The following is a 27,741-nucleotide window of genomic DNA, read 5'->3' on the forward strand; positions in this document are numbered from 1 at the left end:
GTTACATGTGACAGCTTCCAGAAAGATGGGTTCTATAGATTGACAGGTTCACAATAAGGATCTGAGAAAAGATCTAGAGTGGTCTCAGCCACACAGCACCCGCACCCTTTTGTCCTGCCCTTTCCTCCTTTACCAGGTTCCACACGTGAAACAAATCTGATACTTGTCTGTATAAGACTGGTTTGTTTTCTCTCTTACAATGCTCTCCACCTGCATCCATTTTTTGAAAAGCAGCACAACTGAATTCATAGCTTAGTAAAAGTTCTCTGTGTAGATACGCTACATTTCCTTTACTCATTCATCTATTTATGGGCACTGGATGATTTAATAATTTGACCACTATGAATATTACAGCAATAAATAAATATGCAAATATATCTATAATAAGCTGGCTTTGACTCTTGGTGTACATAAGGAAGAAAACCATTTTTTTTTTCCTAAAGCAGTTTCAAAGAATTGAAAGGGATATCATCCTTCCAATTCCATTTTCCTTACCCAAAATTGCTGGGGTGTCAAAATCAAACACACAGCACCAAAGTTAACTATAGGCCAATATCTCTGACAAACACAGATGCAAATAACAACATATTAAAATATTTGGATTCAATAAACCATCAAAAATATACATTTATGAACAACGGATTCCAAAAATGCAAGGGTGGTTCAAATAATGCCTATTAATAAATGTATTTTATTATACTATCAGAACAATTAACAAAAGCCATATAATTGTCTCAACTGATGCGGAGAAAGAATTGGATAAAATTCTTAGACTATGACATGGGCACAGGGAAAAAGCAAATAAGCTGATTCATTACAACAACTTCTTTGCTCATAGGTCAGTGCCTTGCTCAGCCATTGTCAGATAAACTTCTTGCAAAAGAAGATAATAACAAAGAGAGTCAGAACTGCACAATGTGCAGAGAGAAAGAGACTTTGGAGCACACGTTCCTGCATGGAATGTCTTTATCAAACTGGTTCTGCCCTGGTGCTCAGGTAGCTATATGGAAGGCACAAGATTATATGAGCCAGAAGTGTTAGAAAATTCCACAGAAACTGTCTTTCAGATACAACAGGTCTTATGGAGTCACAGAGATTTTTAACAATAGGCCCAATATCTGTACAAGTTCAAGCCAGATGGATTTCTAGCACTAAGAAGGGGCAGTATACACAGACTCCCAGCCCCAACCAAAAAGCTGTCTGCAACTGATACCTGCTGGCAAAGAAAACAAATCAAGTTTCTCCAATGGAATATCACGGGGTATAGTAACCATACTTCATGGTAGAAACAGAAGTCAATTCTCAACATTGATACTGAACTACTAATAACTACTGTTACCCCAGCTCCAGGGAATCTAACAGAATCTTCTGGCTTCCCTAAACACCTGTGCATATTCGAATACAGACATATACATATATAAAATAACATATTTTTAAAAGCAAATTGTGTACAATTATTGTGTGTCAGTTAAAAATAAACATGGCAGTACACATGTCTAACTTTTTCTGGTCTTTTTTTTTTAATTGAACAACCTTATTTTAAAAAAACAGAGATAACAGTACAGATTTAAAAAGCATTTTTGCATAAATGTATATGAATACATTTTTTTCAATACTTGATTTTTTAAGGGCTTGATAGTATGCATAAAAATCTTACTAGTTACATAGAGCATAAAGTACATGTAAAATGAGATGTAACCTAGAAATAGTAAAAGTTTTCTTCGTGTGTAAAAGATTAGGCATAAGGATTTTTCTTCTTTTTTTTTCTGGCCTTTGTTTTTCCTGAACTTCATATGGTCTGTGAGTTGTTTCTGGGGTGTTGAGAGCTTTCTGGGGTTAGCATCCTACTATCAGTGACTACATATTATGTCTGTTCTTTTGTGACTGGGTTACCTCACTCAGGATGATATTCTCTAGGTGCATTTATTTTCTTAAAAATTTCATAAAATCATTGTTTCTGATACCTGAGTAGTACCCCATTGTGTAAATATACCACAATTTTTGTATCAATTCATCTACTGAAGGACATCTGGGTTCTTTTCAGCTTCTGGCTATTATAAATAGAGCTGCTATGAACATTGTGGTGCATGTGTCTTTGATGTATGTTGGAGCATCACTGGGGTATATGCCCAGAAGTGGAATAACTTGGTCTTCAGGTAGTACTATGTCCAGATTTCTGAGAAATTACCAGACTGATTTCCACATTGGTTGTACCAGTTTACAACCCCACCAACAGTGGAGAAGTGTTTCTCTTTCTCTACATCCTCACCAGCATCTGCTGTCATCTTAGCCATTCTATCTGGTGTAAGGTGGAATCACATGGTTGTTATGATTTGCATTTTCCTTATAACTAAGGATGTCAATCACTTCCTTAGGTGCTTCTCAGCCATTTGATATTCCTCAATTGAGAACGTTTTGTTTAGCTCTGTACCCCATATTTAATAAGATTGTTTGATTTTCTGGTGTCTAACTTCTTGAGTTCTTTATATACCTTTATTATTAGGCCTCTATCTGATGTGGGGTTGGTAAAGATCTTTTCCCACTCTGTTGGGTGCCATTTTGTTTTTTTGACAGTGTCCTCAGTCTTACAGAAACTTTGCAATCTCATTAAGTCCCATTTGTCGATATTTGACCTTAGAGCACGAACCATTGGTGTTCTGTTCAGAAAATTTTCTCCTGTGCCTATGTGTTCTAAGGTTTTCTCTACTTTCTCATCTAATAGTTCCAGTGTATCTGGTTTAATTTGGAGATTTTTGATCCACTTGCACTTGAGCTTTGTACAAGGAGATACGAAAGGCTCTATTTTCATTGCACTGCATGCTGAGTGCCAGTTGGACCAACACCATTTGTAGAAGAGGCTGTCCTTTTTCCACTGAATGTTTACAGCTCCTTTGTCAAAAATCAAGTGGCCATATATGTGAGGGCTCATTTCTGGATCTTGTATTATATGTATTATATTACATTGATCCACATGCCTATTTCTATACTAGTACCTTGCAGTTTTTAGCATAATTGCTTTGTAATATAGCTTGAGGTCAGGGATAATGATTTCTGTAGATGTTATCTTGTTGAGGATGAATTTTGCTATTCTAGATCTTTTGTTATTCCAGATGAAATTGCACATTGCTCTTTCCAACTCAATGAAGAATTGAGTTAGTATATTGTTGGGGACTGCATTGAATCTGTAGATTGTTGTTGGTAAGATGGCCATTTTTACAATGTTGATCCTTCTAATCCATGAGCATGGGAGATCTTTCCATTTTCTGAGATCTTCCTCGATTTACTTCTTTAGAGGTTTGAAGTTCTTGTCATACAGGTCTTTCACTTGTTTAGTTAGAGTCACATCAAGGTACTTCATACTTTTTGTGACTATTATGAAGGGTATCTTTTCCCTAATTTCTTTCTCCACGTTTGGCCTTTGAGTAGAGGAAGGCTACTGATTTTTTTTTTAGTTAATTTTATACCCATCCACTTTACTGAACTTGTTTATCAGCTGTGGAAGTTCTCTGGTGGAATTTGTGGGGTCCCTTAATTACACTATCATGTCATCTGAAAATAGTGCTGTTTTTACTTCTTCCTTTCCAATTTGTATCCCTTTGATTTCCTTTTGCTGTTGAATTGCTATGGCCAGGACTTCCAGTACTATGTTGAGTAGGTAGGGGGAGAGTGGGCAGCCTTGTTGAGTCTCTGATTTTAGTGGGATTGCTTCAAGTTTCCCTCCATTAAATTTGATGTTGACTGTTGGTTTGCTATATATTGCTTTTATTATGTTTAGGTGTGGGCCTTGGATTCCTGTTCTTTCCAAGACTTTTAATATGAAGGGATGTTGAATTTTGTCAAATGCTTTCTCAGCATCTAATGAGATGACCATGTGGTTTTTTCTTTGAGTTTGTTTATATGGTAGATTACATTGATGGTTTTCTGTATATTAAACCGTCCCAGCATCCCAGAGATGAAGCCTACTTGATCATGGTGAATGATCATTTTGATGTGTTCTTGGATTCAGTTTTCAAGAATTTTGTTGAGTATTTTTGCATCAATGTTCATAAGTGAGATTGGTCTGAAGTTCTCTTTCCTTGTAGGATCTTTGTGTGGTTTAGGAGCAAGGGTTATTGTAGCCTCAAAAAATGAGTTAGGTAGTGTTCCATCTGATTCTATATGGTGAAATACTTGGAGAGTATTGATATTAAGTCATCAATAAATCTCTGAATAAATTCTGCACTGAACCCATCTGGACCTGTGCATTTTTTGGTTGGGAGGCTTTTGATGACTGCCTCTATTCATTTAGGTGTAATGGGATTATTTACATGGTTTACCTGGTCCTGCTTTAACTTTAGAATCTGGTATCTTTCTAGGAATTCATCCATTTCCTCCAGATTTTCCAGCCTAATTTAGTATAGGCTTTTGTAGTAGGATCTGATGATTTCTTTAATTTCCTCAGTTTCAGTTGTTATGTCTCCACTTTCCTTTCTGATTTTGTTAATTTGGATACTCTCTCTTTACCTTTAGTTAGTCTGGTAAGGGTTTATCAATCGTGTTAATTTTCTCAAAGCACCAGCTCTTGGTTTTGTTGATTCTTTCAGTGGTTCTTTTTGTTTCTATTTGGTTTATTTCTCCTCTAAGGTTGACTATTTCTTGCCGGTTACTCCTCTTGGGTGCATCTGCTTCCTTTTGTTCTAGAGTTTTCAACTGTGCTGTCATGTTCCTAGTGTATGCTCTCTTCAGTTTCTTTTTGGAAGCACTCAGAGCTATTAGTTATCCTCTCAGTACTGCTTTCATTGCATTCCATAGGTTTGGGTATGTTGGGTTTTCGTTTTCATTGAATTCTAGAAAATCCTTAATTTCTTTATTTCTTCTTTGACCCTGCTATCGTTTAATAGAGCATTGTTTAGTTTCCATGTGTATATGGGCTTTTTGTTGTCTTTGTTGTTATTAAAGACCAGCCTTAGACCATGGTAATCTGAAAGGATGCATGGGAATATAATCTTCTTATATCTATTGAGGATCATTTTGTGACCAATTATGTGGTCAGTTTTCAAGAAGTTGCCCTGAGGTGCTGAGATGAATGTATATTCTTTTGTTTTAACATGATATGTTTTGTAGATATCTTTTAATTCCAGTTAGTTCAAAACCTCTGCTAGTTTTAAAGTGTCCTTGTTCAATTTTTTTCTATGATCTGTCCATTGGTGAGAGTGGGGTATTGAGGTCTCCCACTATTATTGTGTGGGGCACAATGTACTTTTTGAGCTTTAGTAGGCTTTCTTTTATGAGTATGTGTGCTTTGTATTTGGAGCATATATGTTAAGGATTGAGAGTTCCTCCTGACAGATTTCCCCTGTAATGAGTAAAAACTCTCCTTCCTTATCTTTTGTGATAACTTTTGTTTAAAAAATCCCTTATAATCTATATTAGAATGACCATTACAGCTTGCTTCTTGGGGCCATTGCTTGGAAGTTTTTTTCCAACCTTTTACTCTGAGATAGTGTCTGTCTTTGTCTCTAAGATGAGTTTCCTGTATGTAGTAAAATGCTGGGTTTTGTTTATGTATCCAGTCTGATAGCCTATATCTTTTTATTGGGGAATTGAGTCAATTTATGTTAACAGATATCAAGGAATAGAGGTTTCTTTTTCCTGCTATTTTTGCTTTTGGAGGTTGTATTGTTCCTGTGTGTCTTTCTCCGTTTGGTTTTCTTGCTTAGGTATTTTCTTGTTTTTACTAGGATGTATTTCCCCTCATTGTATTGTGTTTTCCACCTATAATTTGTTGTAGTGCTGGGTTTGTGGTCAGATATTATGTAAATTTAATTTTGTCTTGGAATATCTTTGTCTCTCCATCTATGGTGATTGATAGTTTTGCTGGGTATAGCAGCTTGGGCTGGCACTTGTGCTCTCTTAGGGTGTGCATGATGTCTGTCCAGGCTCTTCTAGCTTTCATAGTCTCTGTTGAGAAATCGGATGTGATTCTGATTGGTCTGCCTTTATATGTTATCTGACCTTTTTCCCTTACTGCTTTTAGTATTCTTTCTTTGCTTTGGGCACTTGGTGTTTTGACTATTATGTGTCAGGAGGAATTTCTTTACTGGTCCAACCTATTTGGAGTTCTGTGGGTTTGTTTTATGCTTATGGTCATCTCATTCTTAAGGGTAGGGAAGTTTTCTTCTATAATTTTGTTGAAGATATTTACTGTGCCTCTTAGTTGATATTCTTTGCTCTCTTCTATTCCTATTATCCTTAGGTTTGGTCTTCTCACTGTGTCCTGGATATCCTGGACATTTTCGGTTAGGAGCTTTTTGGTTTTTGCATCTTCTCTGACTGTTTTGTCTATGTTTTCAATGTTGTCTTCGCCCCCCGTGATTCTCTCTTCCATCTCTTGTAGTCTGTTGGAAATGCTTGCATCTGTGAGTCCTGATTTCTTTTTTATGTTTTCTACCTCTAAGGTGGTCTCCATTAGTGTTTTCTTTATTGTGTCTATTTCTGTTTTATATTCCTTCTTCCATTCCTTCATCTCTTTGGTTTGGTTTCCTCCAGTTCTTTGAGTTCTTTGAGTGTTTTTCTTGTTTCCTTTTTAAAAGCTTCTAATTCTTTATGCTTTTCCTCCTATTCTTGTTTAAGGATCTCTATCATCATCTTGAGTTATGATTTCGGGTCTGAGTCTTTTTTTTCTGGAATGTTAGTCATTCTGCTGTTTGTTGTGATGGGAGAGCTGGGTTCTGGTGTTGCCAGGTTGTCTTGATTTCCCTGGGGTACGTACTTTCGCTTTCCTCTTGTCATATTGTTGTCTGTGTTTATATGTGATCTTGTTGTCAGCGATTGGTTCTCACCTCTCCCTTGTACCAGGCCTTTGTACCTGGATCTCAGCTCTTCCTGGTGGTGGGTGGTCTGAGTGCCTGTTCTGCACCCAAAAGCCTCCGGCTCAAAACAGCCCAATTCTGGGTTCCTGGTTCCCTGAACCAAGCAGGGTGAGGCGCACTTTCTGTGCGCTTGTCAAAGATCCCTCTGCTTCCTGGCTACTCTGAATGACTTCTCACCAGGCCTGTGTCCCTGGATCTCCACTGTTCCTCAAGATATATTCTTCATTTGGTGCAAAACAATTAGCACTTTACAAGCAACAAAAAAATGAAGTTAGTAAATTAGGTAGTAGGCATTTGGCCAATGGATTAGTAAGTAGATTCTAGTGAATGAATGTTTGACCTATTGCTTTTTGGTGACTCAATTAGCATGGATAAACCAGCATTTAGTCTGAAAATATTAAGAGGGGTCACAGATAAGCAGTCAATGACCTATTCCAGTACATCATTTTACGCCTCTCATCACAGTGACTGTCACCCTACTCACAATTCCCCATCTGGTCCATTCTGCTAGCACAAATATTTCAGTTTCCTAATGGAAGGTCAAAGAAAAGGAACAGGTTTCCTCGGGAAATTGTTCCGTGAGATTTGCACACAATGGTTGAAGATTCCTCTGCTTTTATTCATATTTTAAAGCCTTTGCCTCAGTCAGCAACTGTGAATTATAATATTTACCCACTGTTCAAGATTCACTTAGAAACATAGGAGCAAAAGGGTCTATTTTGCTCATGAATTCACGTTTCAGTCCAGTGCAGAAGTTAAGGTAACAAAAACTTGAAACAACCAATTGCATCCATAGTCAGGAGCAGAAAAATAAATGATTGCTTCTTTGCTTGATGGCTTGTACTCAGTTCATTTCCTCTACTCTTTAACTGTTCTAGGTATACTGCCTAAGGAATGATACTACCCACAGTGGCTCAAATATTCCAATATCAATTAACTTTATCAGGAGGATCCTAGAAGTTTCCTAATGACCCAGGTGTGTTGAGTAAGTGCCACAACAACACCTCAGCCTATGACTGGTCTCTAGTGACCCTAATTAACCCAGTTGCAGCTTGAAGTGAGTGAGGAGGTGGTAGATGAAAGAAGCAAGGAAATGGGTGGCAGAACAATGGCAGGTAAAGAGAAGCCAAGAGGTTTATGTACTATGATGTGAGGTAGAACTGAGGATATGAATATGGTTGGCTTCTGTTCTTGCTCCTTGGGAGATGATGAACTACACTGTGTATCAATAAAACCAGTAACAAGCACAAGTGCCAGTAGGCCTGTGTCCCCTTCCTTTGAGAAGATTGACCAGTATGTGAATGACAATACCTGAAGAAATGAGAGCCACACTGATAGGACATGTCCTGCTGTCTTTACTTCTCATCATTGGCCTATCTGTTAATCTCTCTAGTTGGTTGTGGTGGCAGTTCAACCATAATACTGCTAGACTCATGAATTACAGTTTTACTGTGCTGTGTTTAACATTGGCCAGAGATTTCTTTTATTTGTATTTTTTAGGTTGGACAAACATTTAAAGTTACCCAGAGGCCTCTCAGCCTCATGGCCTGCCTTGCAGCATAAGTCACTATGATGTAAAGTATGGGGTGGAGAGATGGGAGAGAAAGAGTATGGAGTGGTCTGAGCACAATGAAGAGAGGAAGCTCTGGAGACTTGTGAAGATCTTGATGAAAAGGTACATCAGGCTGAAGATGCCTTATGTGAGTAGCCTGAGATGCCAACTGAGGCCATGGTGAAGTCCCTGACCACAGTTTCTGAGGGACAGGTCTGTGTCTGTGCCCATGTAGCAGCAGGGGTCTATATTGATAACTATGTCCCTGGAACCATGCTGATGTCTAAGAGCTGTGCATAACTGGTCCCACTCCTCACTGAAAGCAGCACTCCGGAGAGCTGGCATCACCAGCAGAGCTGCAGCACTGAGGAAAGCAGGTCCTGCCACCCTCCCAGGCAGTATAGTAGAGCTGGCCCTCGTGGTAATGATGGGAGCCAGTCTGCCCTGAGGGACTGAGCACAGGAGAACTGTCCCTGACCCTCATCTGTTATGCAGTGGCATGGGAGTGGGCAATGGAGAGATACCCTTCCTTGTGTCTCCTCAGAGTTAGCTAGTACTGGGGTCATTTAAACAAGAGAGTTGTCCCTGTGCCTCATACACTGTGGCACTTGGGAGAGAGGGTCCTGTAACTTACTTAGACAGCACAGTAGATCACACCCTGGTAGAGGTTAGGGTGGAGGGGGGCAAATCTGGCCTTGCCTATTGCTGGCTACAACATTAGGTAAGCTACCTGAGGCAGTGCTGGAGAGCTCCCCCTGGTCGTGAGGGTGTGTGAGAACTTTAAGGTCAAGCAACTCAGCTACCACTCAAGCACAGGTCCAGGGCTATTTGTTGGCCCAACCCAACATCTACCCCAACTGTGATGCTGGAACTCATGAAGGAGCCTGTCCTTCTGTTGTAAATCTAAAGCTGCAGGTTCTCCATGACACAGGGTAACAACATGATATCTGAGAGGAGGCCCGGTGAGTTAGCAGAAGCCAGAGCTCTGGAACCAGAGCAATGACTCATTGCAATGAGCATTTGCAAGTAAACATATGTGGACAAAAGGTATACTGTGCAACACACTAGAGAACACTTCAGCTCCCACGAAAAGATTTTGTTGTTGTTGTTGTTGTTGTTTGTGGTGGTGGTGGTGTTTTTCTTTTCCTTTCCTTTTTTCTTTTCTTTTCTCTGTGTAGTTTGGATTTTTGTTTTCTTAAGATGGGGTTGTTGTTGCAAGGATAGATGGCTAATATAAAATCTCAAGGAGATAAATGGGGCTGGAGAGTATTTTGTGAAATTTACAAAGAAACAATAAACAGTTTTTTAAAGTGGTCCTTAGTTAAAGAACAAATCTCCATAGACATAACCTCAGACAAGCCCTCAATAAACAATTCTTTATTGAGACTTTCTCCCTGGATCATTCAAGGTTGTGTGATATCGAGTTGATCATTAAAGCTAACACTTTTATTGTTTTCTGTTTAGTATGATAGAAGCTTTGACAGATCCCATTGCCTACCACAGACAAGTTTAAAGAGGAGAAAGCTGATTACTCAGAGCTACTGCTGCAACCAAAGGAGCTGGAAAATCTCAGAACTTAAGTCACTTCAGCAAGGGTTATGCATGCAGACCCCTTAAGAAATGACTCACAGATTCACAAGGAATACAGTGTGAGTGTCCCTCCAGGGTTCAATAAAGTCTCCAACCCAAGCACCACCCTTCCAAGAGGAAGCAGGAAGAAGGACAATACCACAAAGTGATCACGCCTCCCTTCTTATATGCAGAATCTCCAGTTTGTCCACCCTAAGTCCACAGAGACATCTCTTCTCAGGAGAGCTGAGCCACAGTTAGAAGACATCCAGGTGAGTGATGTAACTCTTGATAAAGTATTTGCTATGTAGGCATGGAAGGAAGGAAAGCATCCTTTCTTTAGATTTTAGAATTAAGATTTGTGCTTTGGGCTAGGCTAACACTGCTGCTTATAATATTCTCCATTGATGTAAAAATAATAGCCAAAAAGGAGTGGTTGAAAAAGAAAATATAGTACTTTTTGGCTCATAGATCCAAAGGCTGAAGAATCTAACATCATGCTTTTAAAAATAAAGGAAGAAAGGAAGAAAAAAAGAAAAGGAGGCAGGGTGAGAAATGTGGTGTCCATATGGAATCCGGTGAATAGTTCTTGAGAATCAGTTCCCTCCTTCCACCATGTAGATTCTGAATATCACACTCAAGTCCTTAAGTTTTAAGGCTTAAAGGCAAGCACCCTAATTCACTGAGCCATCTTACCCACATGTTAAATAATTTTGAACAGGAATATGTACCGTGTCCTTAACACAAATCTCCACTTGTGCTCTTTCATCCAAGATGCCTTCTCCTCAGCCCTCACAGATGCTGAAGCCAGCAGCTTTTGTAGAGCATCTATCCTATGCATGGCCTCACATCTCTTATTATTAGATGTGTGACAGTGCATTTCTCTTTCTGAGTTTTGGATTGGTTTTACCACACCAAAATTTTATGATAAGATCTCCTAAGATGTGAGGAGCCAAACACCCCTTCCACCTTCAAGCAAAGACAGTAGATAAATCTTTAAACCTTTCTCCATTACTTAGGCTTCCTTCTGAAATGATGCTGAGTGTGAGCAGTATTTCTTCAGGAGTGCGTTGATTGCCATTACCCATTTCTTGTTCAAGTAAAGGTTTCCTTTTATATGTCTTGGGATATATCAGTATCAGTCCAAAGAACGCATGTGCTAGGTAGAATATTGGAAAATCTACAGCTATTGAAAGAGCATGTAGGTGTAGTGTGCTTATACCTGTTCTTTCTGAAACCTGCATGGGGTAAGCAGGTCTTTTAACTGTCTGAAAAACCAGTCACCAAATATAGCTGACATGTCGAGTTAGTGCTGAAACTGGAGTGTGTTGTCTGGCCTTCTTGTTTCTCAAAATGAACAAAGCTCTAACTCCATTCACTTGTTGAGTGGGAAGCCTCTCAGTTATATACTGATGTATAAGAAACCCAAAGAAATAAAATTGATGTTAAAAAAAAAAACAGAGTTTCTCAACCTTTTTAATGCTGTGACCCTTTAAAACAGTTTCTTATACTGTTTTATATGCAGTGACCCTCAGCCATAAAATTATTTTTGGTGCTGCTACTTTATTGCTGGAATTTTGCTACTGTTATAAGTTGTACTGTAAATATTTTTAGAGAGAGGAGTTTGACAAAATGTTCACAGCCCACAGGTTAAGAACCACTATTATAAATGATTTACTAATAAATTTTCTTAGGAGACATTAGGTCACACAAGTAGAATTTAGCTTAAGAAGTACTGCCTTCAAAATACCCCAAAGTATGCTAAAAAGTCCTGTGAGAGATAAGCTGAATTTAGGGTGCTGGGATTTACATGTTTATTTACCTACTATTAAGCTCCATCCCCATAACAAGGAAGATTGCCCTGACTTCTAACCAGCCATTATGCCTAATGCCATACCTTCAAGGGCAGCTCAAAAGGGCAGCACTGGGTCACAATCATTAAATCCTAGTCTGCCATTAAGTCCCCTGTGCTCTTATCAGGAAAAATATAATTCTACCAGATGAACAAGATGACCCTAAGAAATAATTTTGGCAGCAGCTTTGCTGTGTAAATCTAACTACCTAAACAGTCAGACTTGCAGTCTCCCATCTCTGTTTAAATTGTTTGGAGTGTGACCTGGGGCCAGGACAAAGGAGATTTAAAGATGACAGTGTTTGGGGAATGCATAAGCCTAGGTGTATATAAGTTAAAACCTTTTGCTCAACCCTAATTCTTATTTGGACATTAGCCCCAACCAGCTAAGGTACTTTAACAAAGAGCTTTTTCTTCATATCTAAGTGTGTGCAGAGTTATCTCTCACTGGAAAGGCAATGCTGGTTCACAATCTGACTTTGAAATTAACCAAAGCCATATATTGAGTATAAAGATCCTGTACCCCATGCTTTCTAAGAACAAGTCTCTGTTCTAAAAAATTTTGTTATCTGGCTTCTGTTAGTAAATGAGTATTGTAAAAAAGCAAAAGGGGGGTGGCATTTTACAGAAAAGGACCTTTTGTATACTAAAATCACAAGTCAAATCTCATTTTTTAAAACAGAGTCTTCACAGAAAATAGAATGGAATATAATACTGAATATAAAGATGTAAAGAGGATCCCAGACTTCCATTTCTGGGCTGAAAACAGGGTTCCTATTTTTTCAGGAGTGAGGTGCCATTTCTAGTTACATATCTCTTGGGCTAACAAGTGCCTGACAAAAAGTAATGTAGGGGAGGAAGCCTTTATTTAAGTTCACAATCCCAGGTTTCAGTCCATCATGTCAGGAGCATCATAGCATATGGGGCTAGAGGATACCATACCTTATCCACAGTCATGTACACAGGGAGATGTATGCATCACGCCCAGTAACGGCTTGCTGTAGATCTAGCTAGATTTGTCTACTCTTACATAGTCCAGGACCCAAGAAATGAAATGGTGCCTCTCAAAGTCAAACTGAGTCTTTCTACTTCAATTAATAATCAAGAAATCCACTCCCAAGACAAATACACAGGCCAACTTGATCCATATAATTCCTGGTTGAGATTCTTTTCCTAGGTGGATCTAGGTTGTGTCAGCTGGACAGTAATTAGCACAGAAAGTTTCTGACCAGAGGAGGAGTTTGCGTGATCACTGATCATTACAACTGACACCTGAAATCTGAAGATTCTGGAACAGGCCAGAGGCACCAGTAGTAGAAAGAGATGTAATTGACATTTTGTAAAGTTTGATGATGGGCTGTTTGAAATAGAGAGAGGAAGAGAGAAAATATGATTCTAAAACTTTGTTCCCCCCCCCCATCATTCTGAGCAACTGGGGAGAAAAATAAACATTCCGGAGTCAGCTAGTGACAGGTGCCTACACCAGTCTCTACACAAATCAGCCTTTACATCAAACCTCTCAAGGTTGATAGTATCTTCTCTACACAAAAAGAAATTAGTTCGAATGTTTGTTCCTTTGAGAAGGTAAAGATTAGCTCAGTTCCTCACAAATAGCAATTGGAACTGATATGCTTAGAAAAACAGAGTTTGTGTGCATCAGAGAAGTCTGGGCTGGGGCCAGCCATGGGGATCATTATAGCTCTTCTACATAAAGAGTAGCTATAACTACAGCATCTGGTGGGCAGCATGGGACTAGAAGAGAGAAGTAAGACAATGGAAGAAAGCCCTAGTGAGCATCTCGGTGGAAGTAAGGAATGAGATAGCAAGAAATAACTGAGTAGTAAAAATGCATCCTGAGGGTGAAGCTCTCCAGTGGAAATCAAAGGAAAGGTGAGTATCCTAACTTCTCAAGCTGGAGTACAGACTTCAGTGTTTAAGACTGTGAAAACACTTCTTGCTTTGATTTATTTGGCATCCATTCATTCATTCACTGTCCTGAGTTTCTGCTTCCTCTGCAGCAGCTGGAAGAACCATGGCAACAAATCCTGATGCTGCTTTTGAGGCCCTCATGAATGGAGTGACCAGCTGGGATCTTCCCAAAGAATCCATTCCCAGTGAACTCCTTCTCACTGGGGAGACTGCCTTCCCAGTGATGGTGAATGACAAGGGCCAGGTGCTCATTGCTGCCTCTTTCTATGGCCAAGGCCGCCTGGTGGTTGTATCCCATGAGAGCTACCTGCTGCATGCTGGCTTGGCTCCGTTTCTTTTCAATGCAGTGAGCTGGCTCTGCCCCTCTCCAGAGGCTCCCACTGCAGTGCATTCTTCCTTGGAATCATTAGTTAACATCCTAGGTGGCTCTGGAATAAATGCATTGGTTCAGCCTGAGCCTGGAGAGGGTCTGGGAGTTTATTGCATTGATGCCTACAATGACACCTTGACTGAGAAGCTGGTCCAGTTTGTGAAGCATGGTGGGGGCTTGCTCATTGGAGGCCAGGCTATGAATTGGGCAGTCTACCATGGCCGTGATAAGGTGCTATCCAGTTTTCCTGGAAACAAGGTGACAAGTGTGGCTGGAGTGTATTTTACAGATGTCTCTGGGAACAGAGACTGCTTCAAGGTTTCTAAGAAGATACCCAATTTCACACTCTATGTCCAGTAAGTGATGCCTTCCTCATGGGAATCTCATTCTTGTGAAATAACAGGCCAATTACCCTATTTTAAAATGGGATTTCAGCCAACAGTAGATAAATTGGTTATCACAGAGTAAAATAATTGTTAACTATCGATGCAATCACCCCATAAGGTAGTTTTCTTAGCTAATGTTTTAGTGCATGAAGAGACACTATGACCACAAAGACACTTATAAAGGAAAGCATTTAATTGGGTCTGGTTTACACATTTATAGGTTTAGTCTATTATCATCACAATGAAAAGTATGATAGTACACAGGCAGACATGGAGGTGGAGAAGAAGCTGAGAGTTCTACATCTAGATTGACAGGCAGCAGGAATGGAAAGACTCTGAGCCTAACTTGAGCTTCTGAAACCTCAAAGCCCTCCCCCAGTGACAGACATACTTTCCGAGACAAGGAGCACCATTCCTGAGTGCCATTTCATACTTGAGTTCATGGGCGACACACATATCTACACAAACTACCTTAGTATTTAAGCAACAATATCTTATGCTTTCTAGTATAGACTGGTTCTTAAATACCTTGAGATCAGGGCATTTTTTTTGTATTTACAATTGAATAGCCTCATCATAAGTAATTAAAAAGGAGTGAATATAATGTGAAACGTAAGTTATGAAAAGGTCTACAAAATATATAAAACATAAACTATGTGTGTTTATGTCTGGGGAGAGAGTTTGAAGAAAAAAGTGCTTGCCAACCACATAAGTTCTAGGTTAGCATGGAGGCCATTCAATAATCTCAGTATGTAAGAGGTAGTGATAAGGGATCCCTGGAGAAAGTTTCCTATTGGGCTACTTGAACAAGTAAGTTCTGGGTTCAATTGAGAGAACATGCCTCAATAAATAAGGTGGAGCATGATTAAGGAAGACTTCTAAACATCAGCCTCAGGCTACCCTGTATATTCATGTCCAATCTTAAATCTGTGTCTACACACTTATGTGAGTACACATACACTAGTAAACAGGCATATATACACATGCCCCCTCATACAGAGAGATTTTAAGAAGGAATTATCTCTGTTTTGCTTACCATTGTATTATTTGAACCTCATGCAGGACCTGGTGTTATAAGTGGAAACTAAACATGAATGAATAAATCAATGAATCAATTAATTAATCAGTCAGTCAATCAAGTACAATGCCATCATATTCTAGGAATAGCAAGAAAAATGTAACGTGAATAAACTGTGGAGCTTTACATTCAGGAGCCTCTCTTTCCTGGAGCAGTGCGACTAGAGCGTTAACACCTGCCCTGCACCATCACTTCCATAGTAGATCAGGACTCTTCATAAAGATTAGATCAAAATTGGGAAAATAGTGGGTTTTTCATGACTGAAGGATTGATTTAACTGCCCAATGCTTTTGATTCCAAAAAAAAAAAAAAAAAAAAAAAAATTGCTTTAAGAGTAACTGTAGTGTGGGGGTGAGGGTAGCCCAATCCCAGCACTTGAAAGCAGAGGCAGACTGATCTCTGAGGCTAGCTCAGTCTATAGAGCAGGTTTTAAAACAGCCCGAGATACACAGAGAAACACTGTGTTGAAAAATAAAAAGCAAACCAAAGAAAAGGGAGTAACTACCACATAGGAGAAGAGCAGAGGTTTGAGTCATAATCAATAGCTGCTGCTGAAGTTTCCCCATGAGTATCTATCTGCTTTCTATCACGTGAAAGTTTTCCCACCTAACCTAAGGTGAATCCTGGATTCGAAAGTGTTTGCTTATGAAATGTTTATCGAAATTGAAAATTGCCATTTTAAAAGGCTACATTAACTTATACGCATGAAAAAGTATAGCTTATACTATTTCTAGTATTGAATATTAGGAATTTTTGCTTGATATCATTGTTACTATTCATTTGTGTTTTCTGAGTGCCAATGTGTTTATAGCAATTCTCACTCTTTCTTAAGGCACTTGCTCTTCATTTTTCTACTTTCATCATTTTCTTTGATTAGCAAGTGTTCTTCCTGTATTAAAGATAGTACTTCAATGACTATTTACATGTCGTAAATATTTTCCCCCACCTTTTGCTCAATATTTTGGTTTTGTCTGTTCATTTTTGGTTTTGCAGCGTTTTGTTTTGATAATTATTTATATGTACACATGTCTGCCGTGATCAATTTTATCAATTTTCTTTCCTTTCTTCCCTTTCTCTCACCTTCCCTTCCCTTTCCTCCCAGTTAAAAAGTGATTTGAAGATGCATCATGGTGAGATAAAAATATCACTCTTCTCTGTTCACTCTTGAAGGTTTGAGACCAAAAGAGCTGGGGTTCAGGGAAGTCTCTGCTGACCTGCGAATACTATACTCACATCTTTTGTAGGCACTGATGCGACAACTGTCTCTTTCCAGGTGCGAGGATGAACTCAAGCATGACCAGCAGCAGCTCCTGAAGGGGGTGTCTAAGATGAACATTGAGAAAGGGCCAGTCCCCTCCCAGCTGCTTCTGCATGGACAGCGGGCGTTTCCCTTGGGGGTAGACAATTTATCCAACTGCTTCCTTGCAGCTGCCCGATATGGCCGTGGTCGGGTGGTGCTGGCAGGGCATGAGAGTGTGATACTTAACCATACTATGCTGACGTTTGTGCACAATGCTTTGCACTGGCTGATGGGAGATCAGACAGGCCGAATTGGGTTAGCTTCAGAAATGAAAGCCCTGAAGTCCATGTTACCAAACAGCAATTTCCAATGGAGTGAAACAAAACTTCTAACCAATGAATTGAGTGTGTTTTGCAGCTGCTCATTCACCAATATAGATTCCAAGAAGGTAGAGGAATTTGTTGCAGAAGGTGGAGGCTTGCTCATTGGTGCAGAAGCCTGGTGGTGGGGCCGCAGAAACCCAGGCTCTAAATGTATGACCGAATACCCAAATAACATCATCCTCAAACGCTTTGGCCTTGGCATCATCAGCCAGGTAGTCCACAGAGGCTGCTTCCCAGTTCTCAATCCTGAGGTGACAAGCTATCACATCCGCAGAGCCCTGTCTCAATTTGAGTCAGTGATCTACAGCCAGGGGAGTAGCTTACAAGAGGGCTGGTTGAGTAAGCTCTCACAAGATTGTTTCTACATGTTTCAAATGACACATCAGAGGATTTCCATCTATGACTCTGTGAAGAAACATGTCCTGAAAATGATCCAAAGCAAGGGCTTCCCGAGTGTGACTGAGCAACACCCGATCTCAAAGGGCAGCATTCAGGCTTTTCTGCTAACCCTGGCTTACGAATTGTTCAACTCTGGAGTTGACAGATCTCAGCTATTTCTCCCTCCCACCTTACTACCTCCTACAGAATCTCCAGTGACCATTAAAATAAGCACAGGTAAGAAGTGGACTCTGGGCATGCAGGACTAGAGCAAGAGAGCTAGCTAGCTTCAGCATCACTTCAGGGAGCCCCCCCCCCAAAGTCCATCTTCTCTTTCTCTATAATCTTTTGTGAAAATAAGTCTAGGTATACAGGAAGCTGGGGTGGTTTGAGGTTAGTCTGGGAGATCCTATAGTTCTAGAATTGGGAGAACTTGGGGAAATCTGGAAGAATTCTGGAAAGACTACACAACCTTTCTTATGATTCTCATCAGACAATGAAAACTCCTGGGTGAGCACTGGACTCTACTTACCTGAAGGGCAGGTTGCACAAGTAACACTTCCTAGTGAAGCCATTCATGCCAAGCTAAAGGTAAAGCATTTGTATCCCTATTGGACTACTGACATGCCCACAGCAGCCTTCATCCTCTTCTGGTCACTTTTTTCTTGTTTGAGGCAGGGTTTCTCTATGTATCTCTGGCTATCATGAAACTTGCTGTGTAGATCCTCCAGCCTCTCTTCAGTAATATTTTAGAGCCTCCCAACAGCCTCATCATATATAAGTCAGAAACACACTATTTTAATAGACAAACACAGTAGTCACTAAAAAGCTGGATTGTGGCACATAATGGATGCTTAAGAAATGTACTTCCTTTTTCACCTCTCCATCTTGTACTTATTATCAAAGTTTCTCTTACTGTTTTTCCTTCCTGAGGTATCTGAAATACTATCAAAATATTTTTCAAGCTCCAACTCCATAAACCATTTCCATAGTCTTCTCTTCTTGAGACCCAAGGAAAATGGTATAGGCATAGGCAGTGTGTTTTCTGAGTCAATATTTACCTTGGAACTGGTTTTACCATATTTTTAAGCCCCAAGTACTTATGAACAGATAAAAGAACCCTAAAGAAAATGAATAAATGGTACTAATATTTTACTTATGCATGACACACACCACAAATAAATCCTATAGTTTCTGTCTTATTTATGTGGGAACTAGCCAGGATAGAGAAAAGATTATCACTTTAAAAATGCATTTTTACTTCCCCAACTTTGACTCCTTTTAATTATGTGTAAGAGGGAATGATTTTGTCACTCTCATGAAGACTTATGCTCTCTATGATAGATCCTCATTGGCTGCCACACGGACAACATAAGCCAAGCAAAAACATACGTTCGTCCCCCTGTGATGACCTATATGTACCACTTAACTTCATGCCAGATATCCATTTCCTGGCTCTTTGGGGGCCTTCTTTACATCGTGGTGCCGGAAAAATACCATCAAGAAAATGTGTCTGTCACCATCAGTGGTGCTGTATCTGCTCCATACTTCAGACTGGGTGAGTAGGAGACCCAATTTCATAATGGGACACAAAGCTGAGGGAAAACTAGAGGGAGAGAAGCGATCTGGCTTGAGAGAAAGCAGTGGAGTGATTGGGTGGATGTGAGTCTCAAGACAGAAAGTGGAATAAAAAAATATGAACACTCTCCTCCTGGAGATCTGAAAGGAGAGGAGGAAGGACAAAGGATATTTATTACCATGTGGTCTACAGTTGAAAGTCTACAACTGAAATCCAGAAAAAAGATGCTGTGGGTCAGGCTATGTAACCTTTATTTCCAGGCAAGACAACTGAGGAGGAATGGAAGAATCTTATCAAACACAGCAAAGCTTCATGGGGAGAACTAGCCACAGACAATATCATCCTTACAATTCCAACAGTAAACCTCAAAGTCCTTCAGGATCCCAACCCACTGCTCCAACTCTGGGACAAGATACTAAAGGCTGTAACCACACTGGCAGCCCGACCCTTCCCTCTTAAAAGACCTGAGAGGCTTGTACTTGACAAGCAGATTTTAATTGGTAGGTACTTCATATGAATGCTCTGAGAGTTGACTTTCAGTTGAATTGACATAATTTTATGGAGATCATCTGGGGAAGAGAGCATAGCCCACATCATTTAAATCTCAAATATACAAAGAGTTACAGGATAGCAAGACTGAAAAGCAAAAAAAAAAAAAAAAAAAACTGTAAAAATTTCATATCTGCCATCAAGGAACATAATTAAATGGAGTCAAAGTTAGGGAAGTAAAACTGCATTTCTAAAAGTGATAATCTTTTCTCTATTCCAGATAGTTACCAAATAAATAAGACAGAAACTATAGGATTTATTTGATAATCTTAACAGCACAATAACTGGGCAGTTATTAGTCTATTCTATTGTTCAAAGATAATCTGATTATCTCCCAGCCAAATCCCAGAGATAGTTACATGCATTTTAGTATTGATTTAGCTCTCTCTAACCCAGGTATTTTTCTGTGGTGTCTTTTGAACCCTCTCCTCATGGTGAATTATTCTGCCCACCCCTCCCTTCCTCCCTCTCTCCCCACTCCCTCCCTCCCTTCCTCCCTCTCTCCCCACTCCCTCCCTCCCTTCCTCCCTCCCTCATTCTCTCTCTCTCCCCTTACCTCCCTGGCTGGAGTCACAAGTCCAACCCTATTCTCTCTCTTCTGCTCAGCCATTGACTGACCAGCTTTTATTGACAAATGAGAGGATAAATGGGAGCAATGTTTACACAACATTGGGGCAGGAGATACTTAGAACAAGTATTACAGTGCCATGTCAGGATTGCAGCCAGATATGGAGACAGAAAAATAAGCATTTGAATAATACAAGGATAATCTTTAAACAGTGTACCAAACAGTACATCTACTGGGAAGAGAAAAGACAAGAGGTGGGTACTCAGTAGCTTTCAGCAGAGCCAAGAGGACTTGTTAATGCTGAATAAAACAGAAGAAATAACAGGTGTGGAGGGAACAAGGAAAAAAACTAATTGCCACTTGCAGACTTTGAAAAATGATTCCTTAAGACTAAGACTAATGTGGAGAAGACTTTTGCTGGTTTTCCTCATTGGAACATATGACCTCATGACATGCATGTGTCACCCATGTGAAAATAGGGCAAATAATGAGTGGTACCAGTCAGCACCGTGTTCCACACATAAAAAGCAGATGGGCATCAAGTTCTGTCTAGGAAAAGAAAGCCTCATGGCAAATAAGCTTAGGTAGGGCCCATGTGAAGTTACCCATATTCTAGGTCTTCTGGGATGGTAGTGGGGATGCAGACTGTGAAAAGGCATCACATGTGTCTCTTTGCCTCTTACTTCCTGGTATTTTCCTCAGGTTTTCTTCATTCTGGATACCCCATCATGGGCCTAATTCGTATCGCTAAAAGCATTATTAATGAGTCCACAATAAGGTCACATGGTATTTGGGGTGTGACCCATGAACTGGGCCACAACTGTCAGAAGCCTGGATGGACATTCCCACCTCACACCAATGAAGCTTTGTGTAATCTCTGGAGTGTTTATGTGCACGAGATGGTTTTAAATATCCCCAGGGATCAAGCCCATCCTTGTCTGAATCCTGAGCGTAGGAAGCAGAGGATCAAAGACCACTTGAACAAGGGAGCACCTCTGAGTAACTGGGCTGTATGGACAGCCCTAGAAACTTATCTCCAGGTACTGTGTATATATATTCAGGGAGGTGGGAACCACCAGACTTCCTGGTAATCCTAAGATCCCTACACAGTGTAGGGAGATGGGCAGATGGTGGCATCTTCTTATAGGTTAGGCATGACACATATGATGTGGATAACTAAATGTGTTTCCTCTTCTTTACCACATAACTCTGGGGAAATCAATAAAATGTATGGGATCATTATGGAAAACACAGCATAATTACATAGCTGTGCTCAGACAATCTATGGTGAAACCAAGCTTAGCCAAATACCTCTAGTTTCTCCTGACCAACCTTGATAGCTTAGGAGAAATTGGTGTCCCCCTACTCCAAAAGTGTATTATGGAAGATAGATTGTAGGGGCAGTACCATGGCAACAAGTTATTCAAAATTCCATTGTCTTAAGCAAACATCACATATGAATGAAGTCAGGCTCCATTGTAAAGTAAGTAATATGCAATATTTTATAGCATCTCAAACCTTCCCTTCCACTTCCTTACTACCCATGGGAGACACATTGAAAGAATATTCACATAGTCACACTGCAGGCTCAAATTTCCACAGCAACAGGGATGAAATAACATAATTGACCCAATTTATTAGTAAAGACAGACCTGGAGGCCAGTATTAATGCTTTAGTTTTTATAGCTGTTTCTGGATTTTCACCGAATTTGTGATTTCAGTGAGTCTGAGATAACTTCTGAATCACTCAGCTTTCTTGTTAATAGAGAATCTGTCTTAAAATCTACAGGACCCAGCCATGATGTCAGTTAATACCTTGACATTAATGATTAATTCAAAGCCTTTGGAAACAAACCGCTGCTCTGGGGTCTGAGACTGGATTTCTGGCCAGTCACCTAACCCCGCCCTCCCCCCATTATTGCTGTTCCATATTTTAATATATCAAGTAAAATTCAGTTCCTCAAGCACCTTTCCATCTGGCCCTCTAGCACTCTTTTTATAGTCTCCCTGATATTGCATTATCAGCAAATGCCATAAACCTGAAACCCACCAGCAGTTTCCTGCTCCTTCATGTAGGACACCACACTGTCCGCATCCAGTTCCAGGTCTCACCAGTTACACAAGTTGCTACAGCTGCAAACATCTCATCTTCAGGATGGCTCACCATGGCTCGTGTCGCTGACATTTACTAATGGTGCCTTTTTCTACCCGAAACAGTTTTGCATCCTAGAAATATCAGGAATTGCCCATTTAGCTTTTAACAGGTTTCTCTGAAGCCTGCAGGAATTTTCCCCTTGTTTTTCTTTGCAGTATTTATTGCCTGGCCGACATTCTAATGTGGCTTGTATGTGCATCCAACGATTATCTACGCATGTGCTTCTTAGCACAGCTCTGATGATAATTGGTTATAGCCAATGTAAAGCATCTCCTAAGGGCCCAGCCTGTGGTTATAGTCAAGCAAGAATAAAAGAACCAGGTGGAGATGGATTGCTCAAGGCTGTTATTTCCAAGGGCCACAGATTCCCAATGATGAGCTAGGACATCTAAAGCGGAATATTCATAGCTTATCCATTTCCAGTGTTGAGCTGCACATGATGAAAGGCTGTAACTCTCCCCATTGAGATTCAGATCTTCATCATTAAGCTTAGCAGCAATGGTAATAACAATGTTGAAATTAATTGCAACTTCCTGAGACCTTGATATGAATCAAATGAGTAACAGCACAAAACCTCCCTGAGAGTTGACTGAAGAAGCTTGAGATAAGCCACCTATCTCAGGGATAGGCTTCTGGGGGAAAAGGAAAGGGAGACCAACTGACATGTTAAATCAACATAACAAGATGGTTTATAACTAAAACCCACTGTGTGATTTTATGCATGTGTTTGGGAGCTGACTTGCAGGTTGTACGTCACTCTTCAATTTCCTTCTCTTTCCAGCTCCAGGAGGGCTTTGGGTGGGAGCCATTCATCAAGATCTTTGCAAACTACCAAACCCTCTCTGGCCTTCCTCGAAACAACAAAGACAAGATGAATCTGTGGGTGAAGAAGTTCTCTGAGGTTGTGCAGAAGAATCTGGCCCCTTTCTTTGAAGCCTGGGGCTGGCCTGTCGATTATGCTGTGGCTAAAAACCTAGCCTCTTTACCAGAGTGGCAGGAAAACCCCATGACAATGTATAAACCTAAAGGTGCAGAAAATACAGAGTGAACCCACACCAGCTGTTCTCCCTGAGAGAAGATCATTTATGGGATGCAACAGAAAAGCCCCCATGATTCCACAAAATTTTATTTTAGGGGCTACCCCCACCACTCATTGTTAGAATCATCTTAATACTTTTTGCAAGGTAGAGATTAAACTATGCAGTGGCTTTCAAGTTTTGCAATACAGATGGCTCAATTTGTTGCCTCGAGATTAATTTTTAAGCTGTGTGATTTGTTTCTTGGCCTTCTTGTTTAGCATTTTACAAAAGCTGCTCAAATCCAAAGACTTAATTGAAGAACTGTCTTTTGTTGGCTCCACTTATAATATGTGCTAGTCCTAACATTAATGTGCAAATATCATTTGTTTGAGTGGTTTCAACAGAATAAGTGATCAACATATGCTTTGTCAATATGAGCAATACTGTGATCAAGAACTTGCTTGCTTAACTCGGGTTAACCTTTGTGCTACAGCAAGACTACCACTTCTGAACTATCACAGGCAGGTCCTGTTTCAAATTAGTGTGTTGCTGGAAGTTAAAGCATTTATGTAACAGGCTGAAGTTGATGGATGGATATATATGTTCCATGAAGGCAGTGTGTAATATGGGTTCATATATACAAATATATGTATATGTGTGTGTTTATAATATTACGAGAATTATTCTCTTGGCATGGAATTTTTCTCTTAGCATATAGCTTTTACCACAAGTACACACCTTAACTTCCACACAGTGGCCACATGGCTTAACAAATATCAGACATTTTTCCTTTGGGAAATAACTGAATGGTTCACTGAAAGTTTTATTTGTTGTTATTAACAAACATTTTTATTAATATCAGATAGACTAAGGCCAAAAAAGCAAACATTGGATTGGCCTGTACTATATAAACTATGAAACCTTTGTAAGATATGCTGCAGTTTAAGGTCATAAACTTATATTAGATTTCTGTGTTGGAGGATAAATACCTTTGCAACTCCATGTTGTGTAAACATTGGTAAAATATGTATACAAATATAGCCTCCAGGTAAGGAAGTCTAAATCTTAAAGTGACCAATCCTAGATAGAGCAATAATTTAAAATAGATCATTAGTTAAGGGCTGAGAAGATGGGTCAGGAGTTAAAGCACTTACCACACAAGCAAGAGAACCAGAGTGGGAGTCCACAGAAGTGCTCAGTGGGTATAATGGCCTATCTTTAATCCCAGTTTTATCAGCAGAGAGAAGGGATCCTCAGAAAAAGTTAGATAGAAAACAAACCATATCAGGCTGGTTTTGACTTTGATCAGGGCATTTTACCATAAAGAATAAAAGTGTAAGAGAAATGAGGAAGGACATCAACTTCTACCTTCCACATCCATGTGCACACACACACACACACACACACACACACACACACACATAAACACACATGGGACATATACATGTATATATACCTGTGTGTACATTATGTACATAGACATAAAAATGAAAAAACTAAACTACTATATCAATAAGATAGATCTTTGGATGCTAGCTCCACTGCCCTTATCTAAATATATGAATCCTTTATGCTTTTAGCTGTTTTGTAAAATTTCCTACTGAGAAATGACTTTCATCTCTATATAGCTGAAATGGGCTATCACTCAAGAGATCCTGATATTTCCATCACAAATTTAAGCATGAAGCCACAAATGGTCAGCCACAAACCTTGACTTGTTGGATCCAGTGACTTTACTACATACGCTTAAAGGTTTAAGTAAACCTGCCAATCACTGTATTTTTCTAATGGGTCACAAAAACATAGTTGTGGAAGAGTTTATTTTTAAAATCATGATGTCTATGAATTATATCAGCCTAAAATTGTCTTAGCATTATCTTCACTAACACACACTGGAGTTGGTAAATAAAAGTTGATGAGACATTAAAAGAATATGATGCCTCCAAGGACATTTTCCAAGAATCTTGATATAGTAGTGACTCAAGCTTCATGGCAGGACTCAGATCATCTTAATTAAATCAATAAAGTGTTGCCTTTGCTTCTGTTGATTTGAATTTTTTTTAATCTGTCATAAGGAGAAAAAATAACAAGTAAAACATTGTCGCCTTCTTCAAGAACTCTTCTGCCTGATACTTGAAGAGTATGACACCTTTCTTTCTTCACAGAGAACTTTCTCTGGAATATGTGCTCCAGGTTCCATGTCTTTCTTTTGCTCACACAACCTGGATTTCAGCATGTGAGGACAGTTAAACACGTGATAGTTTACTTCTGATGAAAATGTTGGCCTGGGGCGACTACGATTATCTTTATCCTACGCATTGTTGGGAACAAATATCTAACAGAAATGATATGAAGGAGGAGTCTATTTCTGTTCGTGGTTTTAGAAAATAAAGTACATTGTGTCAGGAAAGGTATGGTGATGCGTGGAATTGCAAGAGCTTGCTATCTACTTTGTTCTTATCTCAGCAAATCAGAAACAGAACAGAAAGTAGAAATAGACTATAGGTCTCAAGGCCCACCCAACCTCCAGGAATCTATGATTTTAGGTAGATAAAAAAGTTTTACATCTTTCCAAAAACAGAACCATGAGCCTATGGCAAGTACATCTATCTATCCATTTCTCTAGAGCCTATAATTTAGTCCAATGGTACTCTCTTGCTTATCATGAAAGAATCAAGGGATACTTGGGATCAAACTGAGAGCCTCCAGCATGTTAAACAACTGAACATCACTGAGCTACATCCCAAGATTCTCTCTTTGACTGTAGGTCCAGTTATGCATCACAACTAAGTATACTGTTTATCTGCAGTGACACCATACAGCTGTGTAATCTCCTCACCACCCTTACAATTGTCTGTTTAGTGTTCTCTTACTTCACTTCCATTTCATCAAGACAAGGATAACATCTATATTTCTCAAAGTTCTATCTCCAACATCTAACACAGTACCAAAAACATAAGAAAAGCTTTCCATAGGCACACGTGGGCTGTAGAATATTGTAGAGAAATGTTCAAGAATCCCTAACTCATGCCCTTATAGAAAACTCTCCCAGGAGATCCAAGGACACAGACCTGGTGAGAAGGTGCTCCGAGTAGCCAAAGAGCCGGAGAACAGAAAGGTCTGTGCCGAGCGAGCAGAAAGTGTGCCCCCTCCCTGGTAGGTTCATGGAAGCAGGTACCCAGTTTTGGCTGTCTGTTTCCAACCGGCGGCTCCTGAATGCAGAACAGAGGTTCAGGCCATCTGCCAAAGGGAACTGCAGAAATCCAGGGACACAGGCCTGATGAGATGGCATTCCCAGTAGCCTAGGAGCAGAGAGGTCTCTGCCTAGCTGGCAGAAAGTGTGCCCCTGCCCCCAACTGGTTCAGAGGAACAGGAACCCTGCTTTGGAGTTGACTGTTTCCAGTAGGCAGCTCATGCATGCAGAACAGCGGCTCAGGCCATCTGCCATCAGGAACAGTGGAGATCCAGGGACACAGGGCAGGCACAAGGGAGAGACAAGAACCAATCACTGACAAGAAGACCACTTATAAACACAGACAACAAGATGACAAGAGGAAAACGAAAGAACGTACCCCAGGGAAACCAAGACAACTCGGCAACACCAGAAACCAGTTCTCCCATCACAGCAAACAGCAGAATGACTAACATTCCAGAAAAAGAAGACTCAGACCCGAAATCATACCTCAAGATGATGATAGAGATCCTTAAACACAAATGAGAGGAAAAGCATAAAGAATTAGAAGCTTTTAAAAAGGAAACAAGAAAAACACTCAAAGAACTCAAAAAAACTAGAGGAAAACAGAACCAAAGAGATGAAGAAATGGAAGAAGGAATTTAAAACCGAAATAGACATAAAAAAGAAAACACTAAAAGACACAACCCTAGAGGTAGAAAATCTAAAAAAGAAATCAGGACTCACAGATGCAAGCAATTCCAACAGACTACAAGAGATGAAAGAGAGAATCTTGGGGGCCAAAGAAAACATTGAAAACATAGACAAAACAGTCAGAGAAGATGCAAAAACCTAAAAGCTCCTGACCTAAAATGTCCAGGATATCCAGGACACAATGAGAAGACCAAACCTAAGGATAATAGGAATAAAAGAGGGTGAAGAATATCAACTAAGAGGCACAGTAATTATCTTCAACAAAATTATAGAAAAAAACTTCCCTACCCTTAAAAATGAGATGACCATGAGCATAAAACAAGCCTAAAAAACTCCAAATAGGTTGGACCAGAAAAGAAATTCCTCCTGACACATAATAGTCAAAACACCAAGTGCC

The 27,741-nt window shown here is 39.9% G+C and overlaps 1 protein-coding gene across 1 annotated transcript; it reads left to right on the forward strand.

Moving 5' to 3' along the window:
• Window positions 1-13,856: 13,856 nt before the first annotated feature.
• On the forward strand, window positions 13,857-23,487 carry LOC308432623 (TRPM8 channel-associated factor 3; the record flags this gene model as incomplete). The annotated part of the gene is made up of 7 exons (XM_080932393.1): window positions 13,857-14,479; window positions 16,861-17,825; window positions 18,082-18,179; window positions 18,933-19,146; window positions 19,428-19,667; window positions 20,987-21,324; window positions 23,221-23,487. The coding sequence occupies 7 exons, from the start codon at window positions 13,857-13,859 to the stop codon at window positions 23,485-23,487; spliced, it is 2,745 nt and encodes a 914-aa protein (XP_080788519.1).
• Window positions 23,488-27,741: the final 4,254 nt, after the last annotated feature.

The sequence above is a fragment of the Micromys minutus genome (genome assembly GCF_963924665.1).
Source record: "Micromys minutus genome assembly, chromosome: 18".
NCBI lineage: Eukaryota > Metazoa > Chordata > Mammalia > Rodentia > Muridae > Micromys > Micromys minutus.